The sequence below is a fragment of the Buteo buteo genome, chromosome 13, assembly GCF_964188355.1.
Source record: "Buteo buteo chromosome 13, bButBut1.hap1.1, whole genome shotgun sequence".
NCBI lineage: Eukaryota > Metazoa > Chordata > Aves > Accipitriformes > Accipitridae > Buteo > Buteo buteo.
This window is the reverse complement of record NC_134183.1, coordinates 18,970,880-18,992,410: the sequence shown is the minus strand read 5'-3', so window position 1 is coordinate 18,992,410 and position 21,531 is coordinate 18,970,880. Positions and strand designations below refer to the sequence as shown.

The 21,531-nt window shown below is 38.3% G+C and overlaps 1 protein-coding gene across 6 annotated transcripts in view; it reads left to right on the top strand.

Moving 5' to 3' along the window:
- The first annotated feature begins 465 nt into the window (after positions 1-465).
- Positions 466-21,531, top strand: part of ASB7 (ankyrin repeat and SOCS box containing 7) — a 32,742-nt gene continuing 11,676 nt past the window's right edge. The window contains exons 1-5 of one of the 6 annotated variants that reach the window (XM_075044977.1): positions 805-1,093; positions 6,601-6,699; positions 9,812-10,072; positions 17,156-17,761; positions 21,036-21,125. In XM_075044977.1, coding sequence (XP_074901078.1) covers positions 9,862-10,072; positions 17,156-17,761; positions 21,036-21,082 — 864 coding nt within the window. In that variant the 5' untranslated portion in view covers positions 805-1,093; positions 6,601-6,699; positions 9,812-9,861 and the 3' untranslated portion in view covers positions 21,083-21,125. Of the gene's footprint in view, positions 1,094-5,652; positions 5,672-6,600; positions 6,700-9,811; positions 10,073-17,155; positions 17,762-21,035; positions 21,126-21,531 lie in introns of those variants that run through there. The other 5 variants (XM_075044975.1, XM_075044976.1, XM_075044978.1 and 2 more) reach the window with 5 other exon arrangements.

Here is a 21,531-nt window from a genome sequence, read left to right as displayed (position 1 = left end):
CCCAGCACCCCCCCCCCGCTGCCGGCAGACAGGTAACGGCCGCGAGTGGCGGAGCCCCGTCTGCCCCCAGACTCCCTCATGCGGGGGGCGGGGGGGTAGAGGGGGAGGGAGGAGGAGGAGGAGGAGGAGGGAAGGGGGGGGCGGGGGGCCGCGACCCCATGGCCCGCCGCGGGGCCTTCCCCTCGCCGCTGACCGGGCAGCCCCTCCGGCGGGGCTCGCCGCCGGCCTGCTCTGCCCCGCTCCCCCCTCAGCGGGCTGTGAGGGGGGTCCCCGCCCCTTCCCCCCCCGCCGCCGTTCGATCCCCCTCGGGAGCGGGTGCTGAGCCCCCCGCCGCCCCTGCCCTCCCCGGCCGCGGGGGGTAGGCAGGCTCTGGGCTACCCCGCCCGGCGCCGGGCCCGCCGCCGCCGTGCTCCCGGGTATGCCTGCGGAAGGAGGGGGGGGTGTCCCCGGGCGGTGAGGGCGGAGGGGAGCCGCGGGCCCCTCCGGAGCGCGTCCTCTGCTTCCCCAGCCCTCGGCGGTGCCCTGGCTTGCCTTCCCCGCCGCCGGGCCTTGAAACTCTGCGCCGGGGCTCGGTCGGCTTGCTTTTTTTTTTTTTTTTTTTTTTGTGTGTGTGTGTGTCTGTGTGTGTCTGTGTGCGCGCTTGACGGTTCCTGAAGCATGAACTCCTGCAAGGGAGTGATTTTAATTTCCCAGCAGCTCTGCTTTCTAGGTTACTTCCTGTCCCATTCTTTAGTACTTATCTTTTACTTCAATTCCCTGGAGGAGCTGGCTTGACAGGGTAGCGGTCCTGCCATTATTGTCCCTCCAACTCTTTAGTATCCCGAGAGAGTGCCCTTCCTTTCGAGTTGAGATGCCGATATAGGTAAATAACCCTTTCCTTCCTAATATTTGAAGGCTCTTCCTATTTCGACCTGCTGTTGCTTTGGTATTAACCGGTTTTGTTCTCCATTTCTCTCTTTTATGTCATTGTGTGGCTCAGTTCTACTTTTATTTTTCAGGTTTAAGCTGCCTTAAAGGAGAATTAAAAATTGTGACTCCAAAGAACAAAATAACACAGAAAAAAGAAAACAGCGCTCAGAAAAAACCCAGAAAGGTGATAATTCATGTAGACTCTCAGAACCATCCTAGACACAGGGTTTGGCTGGGACTGGGGCCTCTTGTTGTGTTTTTGATGGATTTGAATAGGTAGCATTAGATTTCTTTGTTCTCTTAAAACCTACTTGCTATTGAGCTTTAAAAGTTTGAAAGCTCTGAAGCCCATTTGAAGTATGGTTCCTCTTTCTTCTTGTAACGCTTTGTCATTTTCTAAATTTAAGCTGCAAACATTATTTTGATTATGAATTGCTACTTAATGGTTTTTTGTGTCTCCTCATTTCAGGAATGTCGCTTAAAATTACTTCACTCTGGGTAGTTAAAAGGGTCTTTTCTTAAAGCCTTTTCACAAATTTATGGGTGCAACACTGGATTTGTTTCTGCTCTGATTCTAAAATCTTTATTGGAGGAGGTCATGGTAATTGCATTATGTTGGTTTAGTCGTACCTAACTTTTGCCTGAGTAATTTTTTTTTTATTGTATTGTAATGCAGCTGCAAAAATTTAAATTCATTTAATTGCACGGTGTTTGTTTACAAGTACTTATTTTGGGGGTTGAGATCACAGAAGAAGATAATGCTGTTAGCTGCTTAAGGGAAAAAAATGAAAGGAGTCATCAAAAACTGAATCCTGCTGGTAGGAGGAAGGCTCGATTTCGGGGGAGAGCAGTTCGTAGGGAGAATTGCTTGTTTCATGTGGTAAGATGAAGAGATGGGTTCTAGAAGGAGGGGGGGTGAGAATGATGTCAGTCGGCCTTTTTCTGTATCCTACTGTTAGTGTGCTCCAAATAATGGGAGTTTCTGCGTGTTCTTTTAATGCAGCATCTGTCTTGAGTCCATTCTAATCCATTTCAAATGTAGATGAGTTTGTGTTATTTTGGCATATATATCCTCTGTATAGGTCCCTCTGGTCTTTGTCGTGTTTTCAGAGGTGTCATTGACTGTACCAGGATGTTCTTCATTGTCAGCAATAAATTATTTTTTAACAGTAGTTGCAGGGGAAAGAGCAGTACCTGTTGCCAACAGTCTTGGTCAAGGGTGGATAATTTTTCTGATACAGGTGTCTTTAGCATATGATAAAAAGTAGCTGCTGCATGTCAAAGACTAAATAGAAAATCCCCCAGTAACACAAGTGCAACAAATTCTGAGATGCATTTTGAAAGTACAGGGAAGAAATATTCCATGTTATTTTGACAGCATACTGCAACACCACAAGTAGTAGTGGAACATGTGGACATGCCCAGTGTGATTGCAGGAGGGATTTTTATGCTAATAGGAGAGACAGATGTGCATTAGTATAAACTTACCAGTGCAGTTATGGCACACATGTTTCATCCAAAGTTGGTTTATTATAACACCTTCTTTACAACCCATCCAGTGCATCTAACATCGGGGCTTGCATTAATGTAGCTACTCCAACAGGACACCTCTTGGTGCCAATAAGTTGTAAGATCTTTAGGATTTATTCATGGAAGGAAATGTAAGTTTTTATTTAATTTGTCAAGCTCCTTCATAATGTGAAATGCCAGTGCAGCAAAGTTTGATTCAGATGCAGAGACTGGAATTGAGTTCACAGGAATCGGAGAATTAGCTTCTGGCAGAAATTTGCACATGGTCAAAACAAGGAATAGAGATAAATGATATGCTCTTAATCTCTGGAAGAAATGCAGCATATTGCAAGTATAGCTAGCCCCTTAGATAAAGTTGCACTTTTTTTTTTTAATCTTGAGGCTATATACTTATTTTTGTTTTGCCTTATTGTGAATTCTAAACCCTTAAAGGAAATGCGCTGAGAGGCTGTTTTCCGTTGCTCCAGCATTTGCTTACACAATGATACTATCGCAGTGAAAAACGTGCTTTATCCACTGAAGTCATCCAACAAATTTTGTCCACTTGGACTCTTTTAGGCTATATTAAAAAGAAATACAGAGCAAATACAAGTCTTCCAGAGATTGTAGAATGAAATAAACTCTGTAAGAGGCACTTATTTTGTTCATCAGCTGTGCTACAAGTATTCGGGCTGAAGTGACTGCTTTAATGTGGTTTGAACTAGCCATTGTTTTCTGCTTCTGTAACTCTATGAAATATTGGTGTTTGGATTCTTTAAGGACAGCAAGTCATGTTAAAATACATAAATCTTATACATTAACACTTGCTATGAATTATTACTTACTTTTAAGGCTAAGCTTTCATCTGACTTTTACTGTTTCAAACTTAGTAACACCACCACTGTTAAGTTAGAAGAGAGATTGTATTTTATGCATGGTACAAGAGGATCTCCAAGCATGCTGCAGAGCCCAAGCTCCCTGCAGTTTGTCAGCACACATCTTGAGGGAGGAGAGTTGTGGCTGTGTGAACCTGATGTAGCATTCTCTACTGAAAAAGATCTGTAAGGCCTTGCTTTAGCACTAGCATTGAGGTCCTTGATTTGGAAGGATTTGCAGTATTTTCTTCACTGGGCTCTGTTTGTGGTTAAGGCTGCCAATGTATAGGTGGGAATTCTGATGATGGTTAATAGCTGATGACTCGACGGTGCTTTCTGAAGTTGAGGTTTCTTCTTTTGCTCTCCAGTTTGCAGACCTGAAGTTACTTGAGCTGGGTGATTTCACTAATTCTCCGTCAGGCCCAAAAGTCAGACCTCACAACCTCTCTGTGAAATGGATAATAGTTGGTAAAATGATATCTCTGTACTTCAGTTTCAGCCACCTGCAGAATGTAACAACACAACAGCTGCTTATTAGTATATAACAATGCCAGTCAGCATCGTGCAGTGCTATAAACACCTGAAGTTGACGGAGGACTTTTAGATTAACTCTTTTCGTTATTTTAAACGTAGTATGTCCAAGCTACAAGATGGCATTACAGAAGCTGTGACAAGAAATGTGTAATTTCTAATGACTCCTTATGAAGAGTGAAGGCTTCTTTCCTTTGAAGTAGCAGTTTCTGTGATGTTTTGGATTCATGCACTGTTAACTCATTGCTTTCGGACTCAGCAATTCCCATGTGTTGCATGCTGATTTTCATCTTGGCCACATGGATACCTCAGTTTATGTCTGTCTGGGATCTAGCGTAGAATATTTAGCAGAAAATATATTCAGGTTTATAAGGCTGTGTGAAATTTTAACGTTTCACATGTTATTTGCAAGCTTTACGATTGTGGTATGAGAACACAAATAATAACATGATTGTTTGTCTTACTCTCTTGTCTGAAGAGCTCCTGAAATAGGAAGCTGAGTGACATATGAAGATGATAGTCACATTTAGTTTCTTTGTCAAACACATATTGACCATTTTTAAAATGCCATTTGAGTGAGAACACATTTAGCTTGTTCGAGTTTCAAAATGGGTGGGAGAAGTGGGTTGTGAGAATAATGAATGCTAATGTGATTATCCTTATTCCATAGGGCTTTCTTTTTTTGTTGTTGTTGTTTATTTGATTAAATGTCTTGGAATACTTCAACCACAGACAACTAGGATCTACACTGATTAGGTCTATGCTAGATATTAAAAGTCGTGTCAAGGTACACTTTCCTTTTTGTATAGAGTTAGGCTAACACCAGTAAATTACGGTCCTTATTCTGCTCTTGGATATGTAATCTTAGGGTTTAGGAATCAGGTCTATCTGTTAGCTCATCTGAATGAGCAAAATACTGTATTTATTGTAAGGTCTTGCTTTTAGTACCAACCTTGAACTTTCTTTAAAGTAGGTATAACATATGTCAGAATTAATTTCCCACATGATGTTTGCAATAACTTTAATAAGGTGACACATTGATGTAGAAAAGTCTAAGATCTCTTTGACAGGATGAGACATTATCAATAGATAATGAAGATTTGGGGTTTTTTATTTAGTGTGCTGCTTCTACTACAATTATTAGTATTTTAAGCAAACTTTGTGAAGTCATTGAGTAAGTGAGCTTTACTTTCACTAGATATGACTTCTTTTTATTAAAGTTGCAGATCTTACTCTTGCCATATGCAGCTAATTTTCCTTTGGGGGGAAAAAGCTTGTTACTTTTTTAGTGGAGCAATCTGTTACCTTGTCTGTAGTCTGTGAAGTCAGTGCAATTCTAATTTGCATCAGCTAATAAAAAATGTGTGGGCTTTAAAGTGAAAATCATGCAAAAATTTAAAAAAAAAAGGTGAACTAACGACTGATCATCTATGCAAAAAAACAAGGCTAGAAATGTGATCAAATTAGGTCACGGCAGTGCAATTTTGTGCAGGGCTGTGAGCGTATCTGCAGACCTTGTATGTTTTATCTTGGGAAGCAAAGCTTTTGGAAAATGCGTAAGAGGGCTGAAGAGAGCTTTTTTCACCCTCCTTTTCTGAGCTATCATCGGGAAAGCAAGATTTTATGTTGCATTAAGTGACAGAAATTTTAACTTAAGCTAAAAGCTGCACAGTTCATATAATTGTTCTGATGCAACTCATTTGCAGAAGAAACAAGTCACAGTTGGTTTTGTGTGATCTGCTGTACAATGAAGTAATTAATGCTTTTATTATTTATTATATTATTGCAGTGCTCACACATGATAAGGGGTCCTGTTGTGAGAAGCTTGCAGCCAAAGTGAACAAAAGGTCAGACAGAGGTGCACAAAGGATTAATGAAATAACATTGATGAGTATGGGCTCTCAACAGTGCTGTGAGAAATGGCGAAATGTTGGGACTGATCCTGTTAACTGCAGATGACAAGGAAGGAGGATAAGGAGGGCTAGTCAGAAGGAGGAAACTGGATAGGGTTTGTAACTGGCGTTCAGTAAAATTTGATACTAAAAGGATAGTTTTTATGTATGAAGAAAAGGGTGAAGATTAAGGTGGTGGTATTGCTTGTATTGTGAAGGTATCTTTTCCTGTTTGTGAAACACAGTGTGTTAGTCTGATCCATCATGTGAGGAAGAGACAACTATCTGGTGGTGCTAGAAGTCCAGTTGAAGGACAGACAAGTCAATGCTCTTATGTTGTCAGGCTTTATCCTTTAGATAGGGAAGCATAGATGGGATCGAGATTTAAAAAAAAACCCACACCACCACCACCAACAACAAAAACAAAAACCCACAAAAATGGATTGGGAGGAACTAAAAGGATCCTGAAGGTTTTTCCTGGTATCTGACTCCCACAGGGAGATGTTGAGCAGTCAGGCAGAAATGCCTACTGTAACCTTTGCATCCATTCTTGTTCCATGGCAGGAGCAGATACACATAATCCTTAGAGAAAAGTTTAGACCATTTCCTCAAGGCTTACTCCAGAGAGAAAGCACATTTCTAGTTTCTCTTATCTTCCTTAAAATATTCTCTGTAGCCTTTTTCTCACCTGGCAGAAGCAAACTCTCCCCACCCCAACCTCTGGAGGACTGTCTGATAATGAAAGAAAACACACTTCAGGGCCTTTTCTGGCATAACTGCATTAAAATATAGCATTCTAGCACAGGTACAAAGTAAAAGTAAGTAAACCTCTCGCTTTTACTCCTTGCAACTAATAAGAAATATCTTTTTTTTTTTTTTTTAAGGGGTAGAAGGTTGTTTGGCACACATGGGCACACAAGATTATGACTAGGGAAGAAAATGAAGAGTGGGACATCCATCAAAGAGTAACAACCTCTTATAAGGTAATTCAGAAGCACATTGAATTTATCCCGTTGTACTTGCAAAATCAATTAAGTAGTTGTTGTCCTCCATTTTCATGGCACTATACAATCATTATAACCAAGAACGTATAGGTATGTTTTTTTCCCCCCTCTGCTTCATTTCATTTTTTTACTTGCACGGAGAAAGCCAGTATGTAGCAATCCAAGTGCCATACTGTGTTCTGAATGAGATTGATTACAGTTGCAAAACATTAAATATTAAATGCCAAATGGCTAATGACTTCCAGTAGTCCTCCCTTCCTTCTCCAAAGATTGATGCTGTAAATGGAGATTTGCAAACAGAGGAATTTTAAATGATCTGTGGAGCAGAACTGAAAATGTTTTCAAGGCTGGTGTGTACCTAGAACTATCCTGAAACCTTTAATGTTACGGTTAAGTATTCTTGTCATTTGAATTTCATTGCTCGCCGTAGGGGTGAGATAGAAGAGTAGATATTTACAGAAACTGCACAAGTGATAAAAGGAGCTGCTTATGCCTGACTTTGTCTTCTGCTTTGTATGTTTTAGTACTTATGTACTTTAGTACTAGCTAATTTGAATAAGCTCTGCTAGTCACATGCAACATATGGGGCCAGTGCCAACTTTTTATAATGCTGCATTAGAAATATACCCACCAGCTGAGAAGTGTGATATCAAGAGCTTTGCTTTTTCTTAACCAACTGTCTTCATAGATAGTTGCAGGGGGGATACTGCTGGCCCCTTAAATGAGAAATCCCATTTTGCTTCATCTGTTTAGTCATCCTATCTCTTTCTGTAGCATTTTGAGCAACTAGTTTGACCTTAATTTTCAGGATCAGATGAGATCTTGCAAGTATTAGTCCTTTACAAGAAGGGACTGTAAAATGGCAGTAGAAAGTTTGTTTATATTAACTTTTGATCAGATATTATCAGTTTGAGAGAAGAGTTTTCATATCTTGTTTTTGTACACATTCAGAAAGTAGGGCTAAAGGGGCACGCTGTTTGGGTTTTTTTGTTTGGTGGTTGGTTTTGGTTTTTTGAAGGATCTCCCCCTGACTCATTATCAGTTAGATTCTACTATCAGTTTTCACCTGTAAATCCAAAGAAAGATTTTGTTCTTGTAGTTGGAATTCCATTAACAGTACTATTAGTGGTGTGATCCAGAATGAAGTCAAGCTCACTGTCTTATAGGTGAGCATGTTCTGAAGGGCTAATTGGAGTTTAGAAAAGAGCTTAGCAAAAGCTTATTAGAGTCAACAGAAATACTTCCATTGTCATCAGATTAACCAAGTTTGATTTTTGGAATATGCTGCAAAAGCTGAACTATTAAGTTAGCAGTTGCTGGTTTGTAAATCCCCTCTTACTCCAGTGTCAGATAATGGAGTTCATACTATAAAACAAAACAAAGTCAGTATCTAAGTCATGTATAACCTACAGAGCTAAAAAGTCTTCTTTCATAACCCTATGCTGAAATAGTGATTGTTGCCATACATGGTAAGTTGAAGCATTTATAAATGTCACAGACAGGCATTTGCTGTATGTAATTTCCATATTTGCAATGTAAGTAGGGTTGTTGTAGCTACCTGTTAATTATGAGTTTATATCTGTCCAAGAAGCAGATAAATAACTTCTTTGCAATGGGCACAAATAGGTTATAAAAGACTGAAGAGATAGCTATGCCTTTATCTGGAAAGATGGCAGTGATTGATGTTTTCACTTTTCTCTTGTCTGTGTGTATATCTGGATCACAAGAACCCAAGTGCCCTGTGGGATATGGGGAGTTGATTGCAATGTCTTTTGGACAAACCATAAATCATGAGGATCTGGAAATCCTTATGATATTTACATAAAAGAAGGCTCAGGTGATGATGTGGGTTGATGTCCTAATAAAACAAGGATGCTGTAAATTTTAAGTTTTGCTTAAAATTCATTTTCATCTTTAGAATTTTTCCTTGTACTTTAATCTTGATTAAGTTTACAGGAGTTTATACTTTTCTTTATCTTTTTTTATCTTCTAGTTCTGTGTTAATATCCATTGCAACAGTTTTTTAATGTTTTCTGAGACTCCTATTGCTCAGCATTACCTTTCTTATACCCTGCTTTTATTCTCTTTCTTCTGATACTCCTTTCCATTCTAGGAATACCTGTTAATGGGATGTGATACACAATGTATGTGAAAATGTAAACATTTAACAGACTTTGTGTACCGTGGAAGAATCCCTAAGTACCTGTATTTTTTTTTTCTTGTCCCCAGCTGGGTAGCAAGTAGAACTACAGATGAGTACTTTTCAAACAGAGCATGGAATATAGTCATTTGTTCTTTCCCAATGTGTGATTGTATCTAGGCTCTTTTACAATGGCTATTTTAGATAGCCTTTTGGCCCAGCTCTCTCATACACTGTATCAAGGTAATTATAAATTGAATTGTTCTGGTATATGTTCTCATGGTGTTTGACAGGACTACATTAACTGCACTTAAATGTTTTCAGGTCTTGTATATTATCATCTTTGTGTTTGATTTTTGGAATATAGAAGTTCTTTGCAGTCTTTGTGTACTAATAAAGAGGTCCACAAGCCAAAATACAGACAGTAGACTAATTTAAAAAAAAAAAAATAGGAAGGGAGAAAAAGAAAATTAAAGTTTTCAGTTTGAACATTAGTGTTACTAATATTCACATGCAGTAGGTCACACGAAAAGATTACATTAGTAAGATGAAAATATCTTCACTGAAGCTTAGAGGTGATACATTTCTAGGGAAAAAAAAAAGAATATCATAGTTCAGTTGCTGTAGCAATGCACTGCTGTTTCATGCAACAGTTTAGATCATCTATTTAAGCAGTATCTCTGAGGATAGTGATATTAACCATGTTGTGATTTTTAAATGTTTACTGTTTATAACTTGTAAGTGTCCTTTTTTCTGCAGTTCAGTGATGTGAACCATGTATTATGACTTTGCTAGCAACAGTGAGATTGGTTTTTATCCTATATATAAGATCACTTTGCTCTGCATACAGAGAGTAAATCTTACCGTTACTTTTCATTAGTACTGACTTTTTTCTAGATGTCTCTTTCCTGGTCCCAATCCTAATTTATTCATGCTTTATATTGATTCAAGGTGACTAGTATGACCTCATGACGCTTCTGTAAAAGCCAGATTCAGCTAGGATGTTACACCATCACTGTCGGAGAAACCCTGAACTACAGGAAGAGTTGCAGATTCAGGCTGCAGTTGCTGCTGGCGATGTTCACACCGTGCGCAAGATGCTGGAGCAAGGATATTCTCCAAATGGTCGAGATGCCAATGGCTGGACCTTGCTTCATTTCTCTGCAGCAAGAGGGAAAGAGAGATGTGTCCGCGTTTTTCTTGAACATGGAGGTGAGTTGCCTGGAGAGAAAAATCTTGATACCCATCTCACAGCTTTCTATCCCAATTTGGATTGTAGGGCTTTCCAGCACTGGGTAGGTATCAAGACTACTACTGGGTTTTATTTTGGTTTGGTTTTTTTTCTTTACTCGGAGTAGTACTTCATCTCTGTTTACTTCTGGTGCATACTCTGTGAATGAGGTAATAGCTTTGTATCTTAATACCTTAGTACTTCCCCCCCACCCCCAGAATTGCCTAAGAATTGTTAAAAGAATATTCATAGGGCAGAAGAACTGATTATAAAATTAAATGCACTCACAGCACTCCCTACAGGCTTTTCTTCTCTGTTAGGGGGTATTATTAGAGGAAGGCGGGTCCTTGAATTGAAATCCTAGTGAAGTTTGTTTCCTAATTCTCAAGCAAGTTAACAAGTTGCATTAAAGATTAAGTTTCTGTGTAGGCTTTAACAGAGTCTGCTAAACTTTATGAAAACAGTACTCTTTGTGCAAGGACTTTGGTGTCAGCTAGTCCAGTTGAGTGTACACCTCTCCTGCATCCATCTGTAGTAAAGCTTTATTTAAGGAACTGATTGAGTTTTCTCGGTTTAAGTGATATACTCACTTGGGTGATAATTATTACCAGTCAAATGGTATGGTCAGAATTTCTTTTTGCTATATCTTCTTTCAATGCCACCTAAAGTTTTAGAAATGGATAGTCTTAATCTTTTAATGTGATACTGGAGAGGAAAAATAAAAATCAGTAGATGTTCTCCACATTCTGATTAGTGCTCTTAAAGAACAGCATTCTCTATTCTAGTGCTGTTCTTATCAAATGAATTAGAACTAAGATGTTTTCAGTCCCAAGGAAACTGAAATTATCTTTTTGATGCTTTACATATCTGAGGCCATATGGGCCCCTTATGTATGCCACGTTATTTGTCAGATGTATGGATCACCCTTAAAATTGAATGGCATTAATAGGCTGTGGTATTTGCACGATCAGTGGTATGTTCCTTAAGAGCAGTAGTGAAATACAGCCTAAACAACTGTACCCTATTGATATACCTACTACAGATTCTAACCACATAATACTGGCAAACCCTCATGTCCTTATTGGAAGGGGGGGAAAAGCTACTAAATTGCTCTAATAAATAAATTCTACTTTTTAAATGTGATATATGTGGATAATTTCAAGCCTTCAGTTTGATAATTCAAAATTTTTAGGCTGTAAGTCTCGAAAGACGTTGGTTTTAGCTCCGTAAACTTGAAGATGATCTGAAGAAAAAAAACCCTTATGTATTCCTATGTATTTTCATTGTATAGGTTTTGATATTGAATAGATGCTGATGCAGTGTTTCATTTTTATTTTTGTTGTTACTCTTTCCTATACAAAGTACCAGCTGAATCTGATGCCTCGTGAAAACTGCCTGTAATAAAACACCCTTGTTCTGGAAGCAGTATAGTGTTTAATCACCAAGACTAGAAAGTTGAGTAACAAATAGTGTGAGGGTTAGTCATCTACAGCAGCTTTCCTGTAGCTGAGCCTCCCTTCAGAAAATTGGCACTGTTTTGTGCCTTCCCTTGTTTTCCCTCAAAACAGAGGTATAAAAGACAATGAGTATTTAAAACATAATAATGTCACAAATGAGCTATTAACCAGTGCATGAGCTGACTCTTAAAAGCCAGGTTAATTGTGCCTGCCTCATTAGTGAGAGGTTTGTGTCTACCTTTCTTCACATAGTCTCCACCTTTCTCCCTCTCAAGAAGTGAATTATTTTGAGGTTGGCTCTTAATCCCTGTGGACTAAAAAGATACTGGGGTGAAGGAAAAAGTCATTTTCTGGTGTGAATCTTATGGTAAACAGAGTATTGAACTGACTGTATATATTAGTAATAAAGAAGGTAGTGAGGGAGTGGATGGAGTTCTGGAGGAAAGAGGGAACTGAGATGTTAGTGGGAAGGGAGGGGCAACTGGTGATAGTTGTGGCTGTCTATAAGGGTGATGAAGCTCAGCAGAGCTGGAAATATTTTCATAGTACAGGAATGAGCAAACCACACTGGGATGTTGCTGAGAATAGGTGCTGTGCCTCAGATCTGAGATGCTGGAAGACTACTGTTGTAGTCTTGCATGGTAGTGGGATGGAGATGGATTTTGGCTAATGGAGGCTCAGAAGGAATCTGGTTGCTGACCTGGAAATAAAAGGTAGCTTCTTATGGGAGTCATGACCTGGCTGCCTCCTGCTTTTTGCTTTTTTCTTCTCTTCCATCTTTGCTTACCAGCAAAGAAAAGAGCCAGAGGACAGTGTTGTGCATACAGATTGGCTGATTTGAGTGGAGGTGATGGAACAGGAGGAAGCTTTTTATTATCTGCTGAGCAAGGAGACACAGATAGGGGAAATGCATAAAAAACCCAACAGTCCAGACTAAGGGATGAAGCCAGCAGAAATACCAACTAGATGCAGAGCTAATAGTGTTGCCAAACTGTTGCCGAAATCCGGAATAAAACTCCTTAACAGCAATGAGAAGTTAAGAAGCAGGCACTTCTTTATTGCAATAGGTCAGATAATAAATATTCTTTAGCAAGTGATGAAATGCAGAAAGTTGATCAGAACCATGGAGAAACTTAGTTTTCATGAAAAATAATGAATTTGAATTTGTTAGTGTATTTGTCTCATGTTAATAAAGTGAAGTTGCTATGAACCCAGCTCTTTCCATCCATAGAAACAATGTAGAGTCACAAAGCTCAACAGGAAGGCAACACAAAAATAGGGAGTGTAGTTTTCAGTAATCTTGGATTTTTGCATAACAAGCTTTTTTTTTCCCTTTATTGTACTTTTTTTTTAATTTTCAAAATGACATATAGAGACAGACAGTTCAACACTGAACAAGAACTATGTTTTATTAATCTCCGACTACCAGTCTTAACTTTGCAACAAGCTAAAGTCTTGAAAGTGTGTAGTTATTAACTGTCCCTTGGCAGTATCTTCTCAATACTAATTGAGCAGGACAGTTTCTGGTTACTTACATTAAAGTGAAGAAATGATTCACTAAAGCTCCTAGAAATTGAAGAGTAACAGAAAAAAGTAACCAAACAGAAGTATTTATTTGTTTTTAATCTTGGTTACAAGGTATCTAAATTTTAGTAAGGTCACGCAGAATCTGGGAGAAACTAAAGAATGCCAAATGCTCATCTCCCTAAACCAGCTCATAAAGTGTTTCTGTGTCTGCACAGGAAAGCTTTGCTGGAGGTCTTTTGTATCAATGTCGTCCTAGAAAATTCAAAACAGAAGCTATATGTAGCCATGTTTCTAAACATCCTGGTCAGAATTAAGCCCTAGTTGGGGGAAGTAAGCTTGAAATAAAAGTACTTTATGAAGCCAGAAGCATTGCTTTCTTGGCTTCCCAAATTAGACTGTGGTAGAGTGACCTAATGAAGGTGTCAAGAAAGTAGGGAAACTGTCCCACTGAGTTGTGAATTGAAACTGTAAAATATTAGACTCTTGGGAATCTATATATCCTCTAGATTACAGTATTAGTAAAGAGTTTCATTAGTGGAGTTTAAATGACTAGCTTAGGTGCCCAACTTTAACATGAAATAAAATAACTGAATATCATTGTGTTGCAAATTTTCAATCTCAAGTGAGCTCGTTTGCAGTAATTTGTTACCCTTGATCAGCACTTCAGGGTTTATGCCATTGTATTCTGCCTTATATAAGAACATTAGAAGTGACCAAATGCAGCTGTTCATGTTTCTAGATTCTGCTCTCCCCAAATTAATGGGAAGCTTGAAAAGAAATAATTTTTTGACAGTCAGGATGGGGACAAGATACATTCTGGCTTCATCCGTTCCTAGTTAAATACGCTTGTACTAGGTGCTTTTTTTTTTTCTTTTTTTTATACCTCTGCAGATTCTGAAAGGTAAGCTGAGAATAATTCCCAGTTAATTTCTACCTTGCTTGTGTTCCAGAGGGAGAGAGTTACTTTACAGCATGATACCAATACTGAAACCTTTTAAAAAGCAAACAAAAAAACCCACAACAACCCAAGTTCTTAAGGCAACGTCAGCTTTGTAGCATTACTTTTACTAACACGGGCTGAATGGATGGAAATTGTGTGCAACATAATGCAGGTCCCACTTCTGCTAGAAGCCCTTGTGAAGTTCAAATGTTTTCCAGGAGATGGCAGCAAAACATTGGCTGAATAGCAACAGACGTTTTGGTCTTGTTAAAATTGTTTCCCTAATCAAGGGGGAGACTGGTACTATTCGTTCACTAAAAGCCCGTAATCTTGATGGGAATGACAATATTTTTATCGTGAGGTTTTGCTACCGGGTTTACTTTTGGCAAGTTAGTTGTTTGTGTTGCTTGGTTCCCCAACTGAGAAGCTTTTTTTCCTGTTCTTGTTGAGACACTTCTCTTACATGACTTAGTATTTTTTTGGTTCACTTTAGTGGTCAAAAGCAATGAAATTTTGGGAGTAGGGAAAGCACGGAAAGGTACTGAAAACCATAGGTAAAGGGCATCCTTATGTTGCAAGTAAATTGTTGGGTTTGGGTTACAACTTGTATAAAAATGCATATACATGCACACACAAAAGTTGGGGCATATCTGATTGAATTTGGAAATAGCATAGAATAAACAGGCTAGTGGCAGTATCCTGCACCTCAGTCGGGGTGTAGAAATGACTGACTTGCGTGCCCTATGTAGCATGGAAGAGAGAAGGCACAACATGAAATTTTTTTTATTTTTTTTAAACATTTTTGTGGAACATGGCCCTTGCTGCTGCTGTCTTCTTTCCATTATGTCCATCTTTCTCCCAGATTCTGCCTCTCAGAATGTGTCATCCCCGGCATCTTAATTCTCATGTTTATGCTACTCACTTTATTTATTGCCAGTCAGGAGATAATCTAGAATAGTCTGAGCAGTGTGAAGAAAGAGATTCTGGGAGCAGCAAACATCATTTTGAAATAGTATCTTTGTCTTTAATGACTTTGTGGGTTGTACTGATTCTTTGCTATATTTTGGATATCATCATAGTGCAGGTTAGGAACCCCCTATTCAGTCACTAACTTTATTTTCCTGCCAACCTATGGATGCTTTGTCAATTACTTTAACTCAGGTTAGTGTAACTTTACAAAGCACTGAAACTTACGTTTTTCACAGAAGACTAGGAAGGCTGTCACTACCAAGGGACTAAACTTTCCTTAATCTTTCTCTTGTTATTTCTACGTTCCTCTTCTATACACTAGAGACAGTTCTCGCATTTTATTTCTCTGTGTCGTCAGGCTGCATTAGTTTGTATGTTGGAGTTTGTTTGTTTGTTTTCCTCCCCTCAGTCTTCACATTTTTAAAAATCCTTAAAGTTGTTGGATCACCTTTGTAGCTGTATTCTGTGCTCTTTCTTGGCAGTCCTTTTATTTTGGTATGATATCTATCTTGGTGTGTTATCTGGATATGGTCACAGTAGGTCTGTATTGGGAAGCTTATTTCTGTTGCTTTGTGTTAGCACCTTTGTGTGTTCAGATGTGTTCAGACTAAACTAGTTTGTAATTTATATTATATTGTGAACTTAACTTAGAGCAGGTCTGAATTTTGAGATGCAAATTGGCATCTCCCACCCTCTTCCCCTCTCCTGTTTGAGTGTGATGGCAACCGAGCAGAAAACTCTGCCCTCTCTATGCGGTGCCGGAGAGCAAGTGCTCCTCTTGAGCAATGTCTATGAGCAGTGGGTGTTAATAGCCTTCAGCCAAGTTTGTTATAAACCTGCGTGGTCACAATGTCCTGTTCTTACCACCCCTCTCCCCCCTCCCTACTACTTTTCTTCTAAATACAGTATGTATAGATGAGGAAATTACAAAGAATTCAATGTGCCAGGATGCAAGGACAGGGCTGTCAAGGTTGTAGAAGGTGGACAGACACCCCTAGGCTTGTCTGCTCTTATAGATGATGTGCTTTGTGCACAAATGTACGATTACAGAGCAGACAACACCACAAGCAACTGTGAAGGACAGACCCCAGCAGTGGTTTGGATAGATACACAGGAGTATTGAAAACATGTCAACTTAAGGCCAGTATCTTGTGCAGATAGTATCTCTGGTTACCAGCTAGGACGCTTAGGTTAGGAAGGAGCCTCAAATTTCCAGGCTGTAGTTTGTACCTTTTAGCATCCATGGATGGTGGAAGGAGAAACCTCACAGCCTGGCTTGTTCTGTAGCTGAGAAATGGTAACGAGGCAGACACCTTTCCTTTGGTAATTAATTTGGTATACAGGAATAGTCACTTGCTTTACAAGTTTGGGTGTCCTGGGCAAATTAAGTAAATTGATTTGATTATTTTAATTTTTAAATTCATAAATCAGACTGAGTTTTTGTGCTGTGTTTGGGGCTGGGGCGGCGGGGGGGGAATCTGTGTAAGCACTTGTATTCTGCACTAACATTTTTCCTGACTCCTTCCACAAGTGGATGCTTACAAAAATTTAAGATTTTACAAGAATGTAAAACTATAAATTCAGAACAGATTCATCATCTATAAAAAAAAGATTATATCAAGATAATCTAAAATAACATATATCCTACATGCTTTGGAAATCCTGCAGACCACAGAGAAACATTTTACCTAATACAGTATTACACCCTAAAAACAATACAATGTTGCCAGACCACAAAACATCCACAATTTGGGACAGCAGATGTTTCTACACATGCTTCTTTTTAAGACCAGGAAGCAACACAAGGGAAAATAAAAAAGTTGAACATTGAGAAAGAAATGTAATATTGTAGAGCTGGAGGGAAACTGGATGGACAGAGAGATTTGAGTAATTAGGCTAAGAGTGCTAGGAAGATGTGGAAAACTATTTGTCAGATGGAAACATATGTATATGAAAGAGAAAGTGGATTTTTGTGTAACTCTTTCTTAAATACAATTTAACTTTTTCTTAAAAATAGCATGTTCATGAAAGCAAGAATTAGGTTGAAGTACAAAAAAATCCTGTCTTGCTATGCCTGAGAAGACTAACTTTCAACCATTTGATTATTTTTTTTGCAGCACCGGATTACTGTAATGCCTTCTAATTATTTTTTAATTTTATTTTAACTTCAGCTGATCCCACAGTTAAGGACTTAATTGGAGGCTTCACTGCTCTGCATTATGCAGCCATGCATGGCCGAGCGAGGATTGCACGCTTGATGTTGGAGTCTGAATATAGAAGTGACATTATTAATGCAAAAAGCAACGATGGTTGGACTCCCCTCCATGTAGCAGCCCACTATGGCAGAGACTCATTTGTCAGACTCCTGTTGGAGTTCAAGGCTGAGGTTGATCCGCTCAGTGATAAAGGTACTACACCGCTTCAGCTGGCCATTATCCGAGAGAGGTCAAGCTGTGTGAAAATCCTTCTGGATCACAATGCCAACATCGACATTCAAAATGGTTTCCTGTTACGATACGCTGTGATCAAAAGCAATCACTCTTACTGCCGAATGTTCCTTCAGAGAGGGGCGGATACAAACTTGGGTCGATTGGAAGATGGACAGACACCCTTACACTTGTCTGCTCTTAGAGATGATGTGCTTTGTGCACAAATGTTATATAATTACGGAGCAGACACTAACACAAGGAACTATGAAGGACAGACCCCACTGGCTGTTTCAATAAGTATTTCTGGAAGTAGCCGACCCTGTCTGGATTTCTTACAAGAAGTGACAAGTATGTATGTAAGAGAAGTTAATCACAGGACACAATGTCCTCTAAAAGCCTTCTTTGAATTTAGCCCCAGAAAAAAATGCTTCCTCTCTGCCCCTTGATGCTATTTAAATGCACTAGAAAATTTCTGGGAAGGTGAAGGGATTGTGATACTGGGAATCTCTTACTCAGCAAAGGTGCTAATGTTAAGTATATTTCATTTAAATTAGTTTTGTTTAAGTATCTACAGGAAGCATTCATTTTAAAAAAGTGAACTGTAAAATCTCATTTTTATTAATGGCCTTAGCACATAAGATGTTTGGGGTTTTGGGTTTTGTTTTGTTGTTTTAGTTTTTTTAGTGTCTTTTGCTTTTTTGTTAATTGCCATGCAAATACACTGCAGTTGACGGCTTTTTCATCTGGCACTATGACTAGGGCAGAAAAGAGCTTTTGCTACTTTCTGCTCTCCCACATTCTTTCTCCTTCTCTCCACTACACCAGACAACAAAATGACATAGTTCATTCGTGCAACTTAAAGGGGTTTCATGTGCTGTGTAGCTTTGATTTGATTTTGTTTATGTCTTTGAAATATGAAAGAGATTTTAACTCATCATGACTTTTGATATTTAAAAAGAGTATTAGGCTCCTAATATTCTGGTCACTTTTGATTATCAGTTTTTGGTGTACTAGATCTACTGAAAGTTTTCTCTTCCTCTCTCATTGAACATGGAATGCTATAATAGTGTTCTGTAATTATAGTATTGCCTAAAGCATTTAGGAATTGCTGATTAGCAATTAGCAGGAGTTTGCCAATTCAAACATGTTAAGATGGCCTGAGAAATCATCATCCAACTAGGATGATCTTTGCACTACAGATGATGGGGTAGTTCATATATGCTTTCTTCACCCTACAGTTCCTTTTATTTTTTTGGATGTGGTATTTTTTAATGAGAATTAAGCAACCTATATACTCTGCAAAGAAACTGAAATTTAGTGTGGGCTGGGCGTGAAGCAGCTGAGATCTGTTGTCAGTCGCTGACACAAATAAGCATTTGGAATTTCATTTTTGTCTTCATGATTTGTGTTGTTATTTTTGCTCATGTCTGAAATCCAAAGAGAATTTTTGGAAAGGTGGAAGTTGATAATAAGAAATATAAGCAACTAATAGTTTTTGTTTTAATTTGTCTGCCCCTTCTCATTCAAACGCATTTCTTTCTGGTTTCATTTTTAGGAGTCTTTCACTATATAGGAGCACCGTCAGGGTTATTAGTAGATGATATAATATCCAGACTTACAATCTTTCACAGTCCTAGGATGTATCAGTAAACATGAAGGCTTAGACTGCTTCAGTGTTTCCTCAATGTCTAAAGACTAATTCAGAAAGTTGGAAATCAGTACTGTAACTTACTTTTAGTTTGCAGATTCCTTACCTTGAGGGTTTAATGTTAAGTGAGAAGTAAATTCTGCTACAAAAAAAAGTAGCTTAAATTTGTGGCCAATGTAACAGTGTTGGAACTGTCCCAGATTTGTGATGATGGAGAACTGGGAAAGCAGGGAGGACTAGTGCTGACAAAAACACTTCAGCTTTGTGCTTCTGAGCAAAATTATTATGAATATATGTTTACAAAACAGCTATAAACAGACTCTGCTGCCATTATTATAAATACCCAAACACTGTCTTCCACAGTTTTCACTTTAGTAAGGTGGTGTAGGAGAGATGAAATGGATAAAGAGTGAGCTGGGATTTTGGTAGCGGAGTTCCCAATTAGATCAGATGGTGTACGGGGAATTGCTGAGATGTCATGCTGTAGCGCTTTGCAGAAGAATTGTTTCTGAGTCTATTGCAACATGTATTTACTAGAAGAAAAATTTACAAAATTTTTAGAGAATTCTTCTAGTGGAAGTAAGTCTTCCTGAAATTATCTCTTGTGTTTGGTAACAGTGCATTGGCTCTAGGGCTTAATGGGAATTTCTAGTTTGTTTATGTGAACATTATACTAAGTGCTTAATACAGAAATCCATAGCTGTAAGTTTTATATGTGCATCTGAAGTTTTGAAGAGTATATTGGATAGTAAAACAGGAATTAGTTTTTACTTTTGCAGTAGATTAAAAATTTTAAGTTTAAAGATTAATATATGTGAATTATGAAAATTATCAAACTGATCTGTGTCTTCAAGTGAAAGTGGTTGCATGCTTCATATAAATAGGATACTATTTAGCAGTCTACATGTAAGATATAAGTAGCTATTTTTTTTTATACTCTGAAAACATATTTGTACAGTTTCAGTTCCTCAGAAAACATAATATGTGAATTTCTTTTTGTTTTGGTAGATGTTGTAATCAGCCTTTAGCGCAGGTCCCCAGTTGTGAATAACAGGCAAGAAACCAGGCTCTCAGAAATACTTGGTATTGGCCCTGAGAGTCTGCAAGAAGATACTGGATTTTTGGTTTTGACCCTGAAGGTCTGATATTCTTCCTGGTTACAGGTAGATTCCTTTGCTCCTAGAATAATTCCAAGAAGAAGGAAGTTGAATGGGATTTGAGAATATTAAAACTTATAAAGAGAATGCTGGAGGTAGGGAAAAGTTCAAGTACTAGAAAAATACTTAAAGGTTTAAATAAACTTTAAGATACTAGAAATTCAATTATGATCTCAAAAAGGGGAATAAAAAAAGCTTGAACCCTTCCCCCTCCCCATAGCTCTCATTTAATTTAATCACTGTTCAGTTAACACAGCAGACAAGAGAGTCTATGACTAGCTGTGCAAGTTGCTTGTCTGTGTCGAGGCAAATAGCTAAGTAAATGGATATGGCCACATAGTGTAATATGGCATGTATGTTAACAGGTATCAAAGAACTAATTTCAGATCTGGAACAAGATCTAAAGGTCACCAAATGAATTAAACTACAAATATTTCATCTGCATTCCTTTTTTTTTTTTTTTTAAATTTTTCAAAGGGCAAATCTTTGGCTTTGACTAGAGAGTGTAATTTTGTCTTTAGATTTATATAGCACTGTAAATGTGCAGAACAACTTAGGCAAAAGTCCTGTTAAGGAAATCCTTATACATTCTTTGTCTCTATCCCTTTGCTAAATAAAGATAACTTTTCACTAGGATTTTTTTTTTTTCCTGGAAGAACATTTTAAAAAGGATCTCTGCATAGTTTAAAGTTTTATGAATACAGAAGTGTCATAGTGAATTAAGTAGATTTCTACATATTTTATTACGTGGATAATTGCAAAGGAAAGAGTATCTTCATGTTTGTTATAACATAAAAGAACTTTACTGGAATTGCAGGCTTTGACTGCTTGCTTCCTTGGGTGCTGCTGGAAATCTTGCGCTAATGAATGGTCTGCTTTGTCATCCAGAGTTACGCAGGGAACTAGGGTAAGAGGGTTATTTTATAGTTTTCATTTTAGCTGGATCAGTGATAAACAAATACTGTCTGAGTCATGATTGTTTTCTGCATATTACAGGTACCTATTTGTTAAAACCAGTATAGTTTTTGATACCTTTATAAAGACAGCCCAATTTTTTTTCTTTCTAGAAAGGGGGAATGTACCTTTCAAATACTTGTTTAACTCTCAACTCACAATTGCCTAGTGTGATACTGAAAAACATAGCTACTAACTCGGAGTGCAGTTGACTCTCTACATTAAGGAGTTGAATTGCTTTTGTATAGCTATATACAGATGTATACTTTGGAAGAGTTTTTTGAAGAGGCCTATGTAAAAAAAAAAAAAAATTAAAAAAAATTTAAAACTACATATTTTTACATGTGGCATGTAAGGTA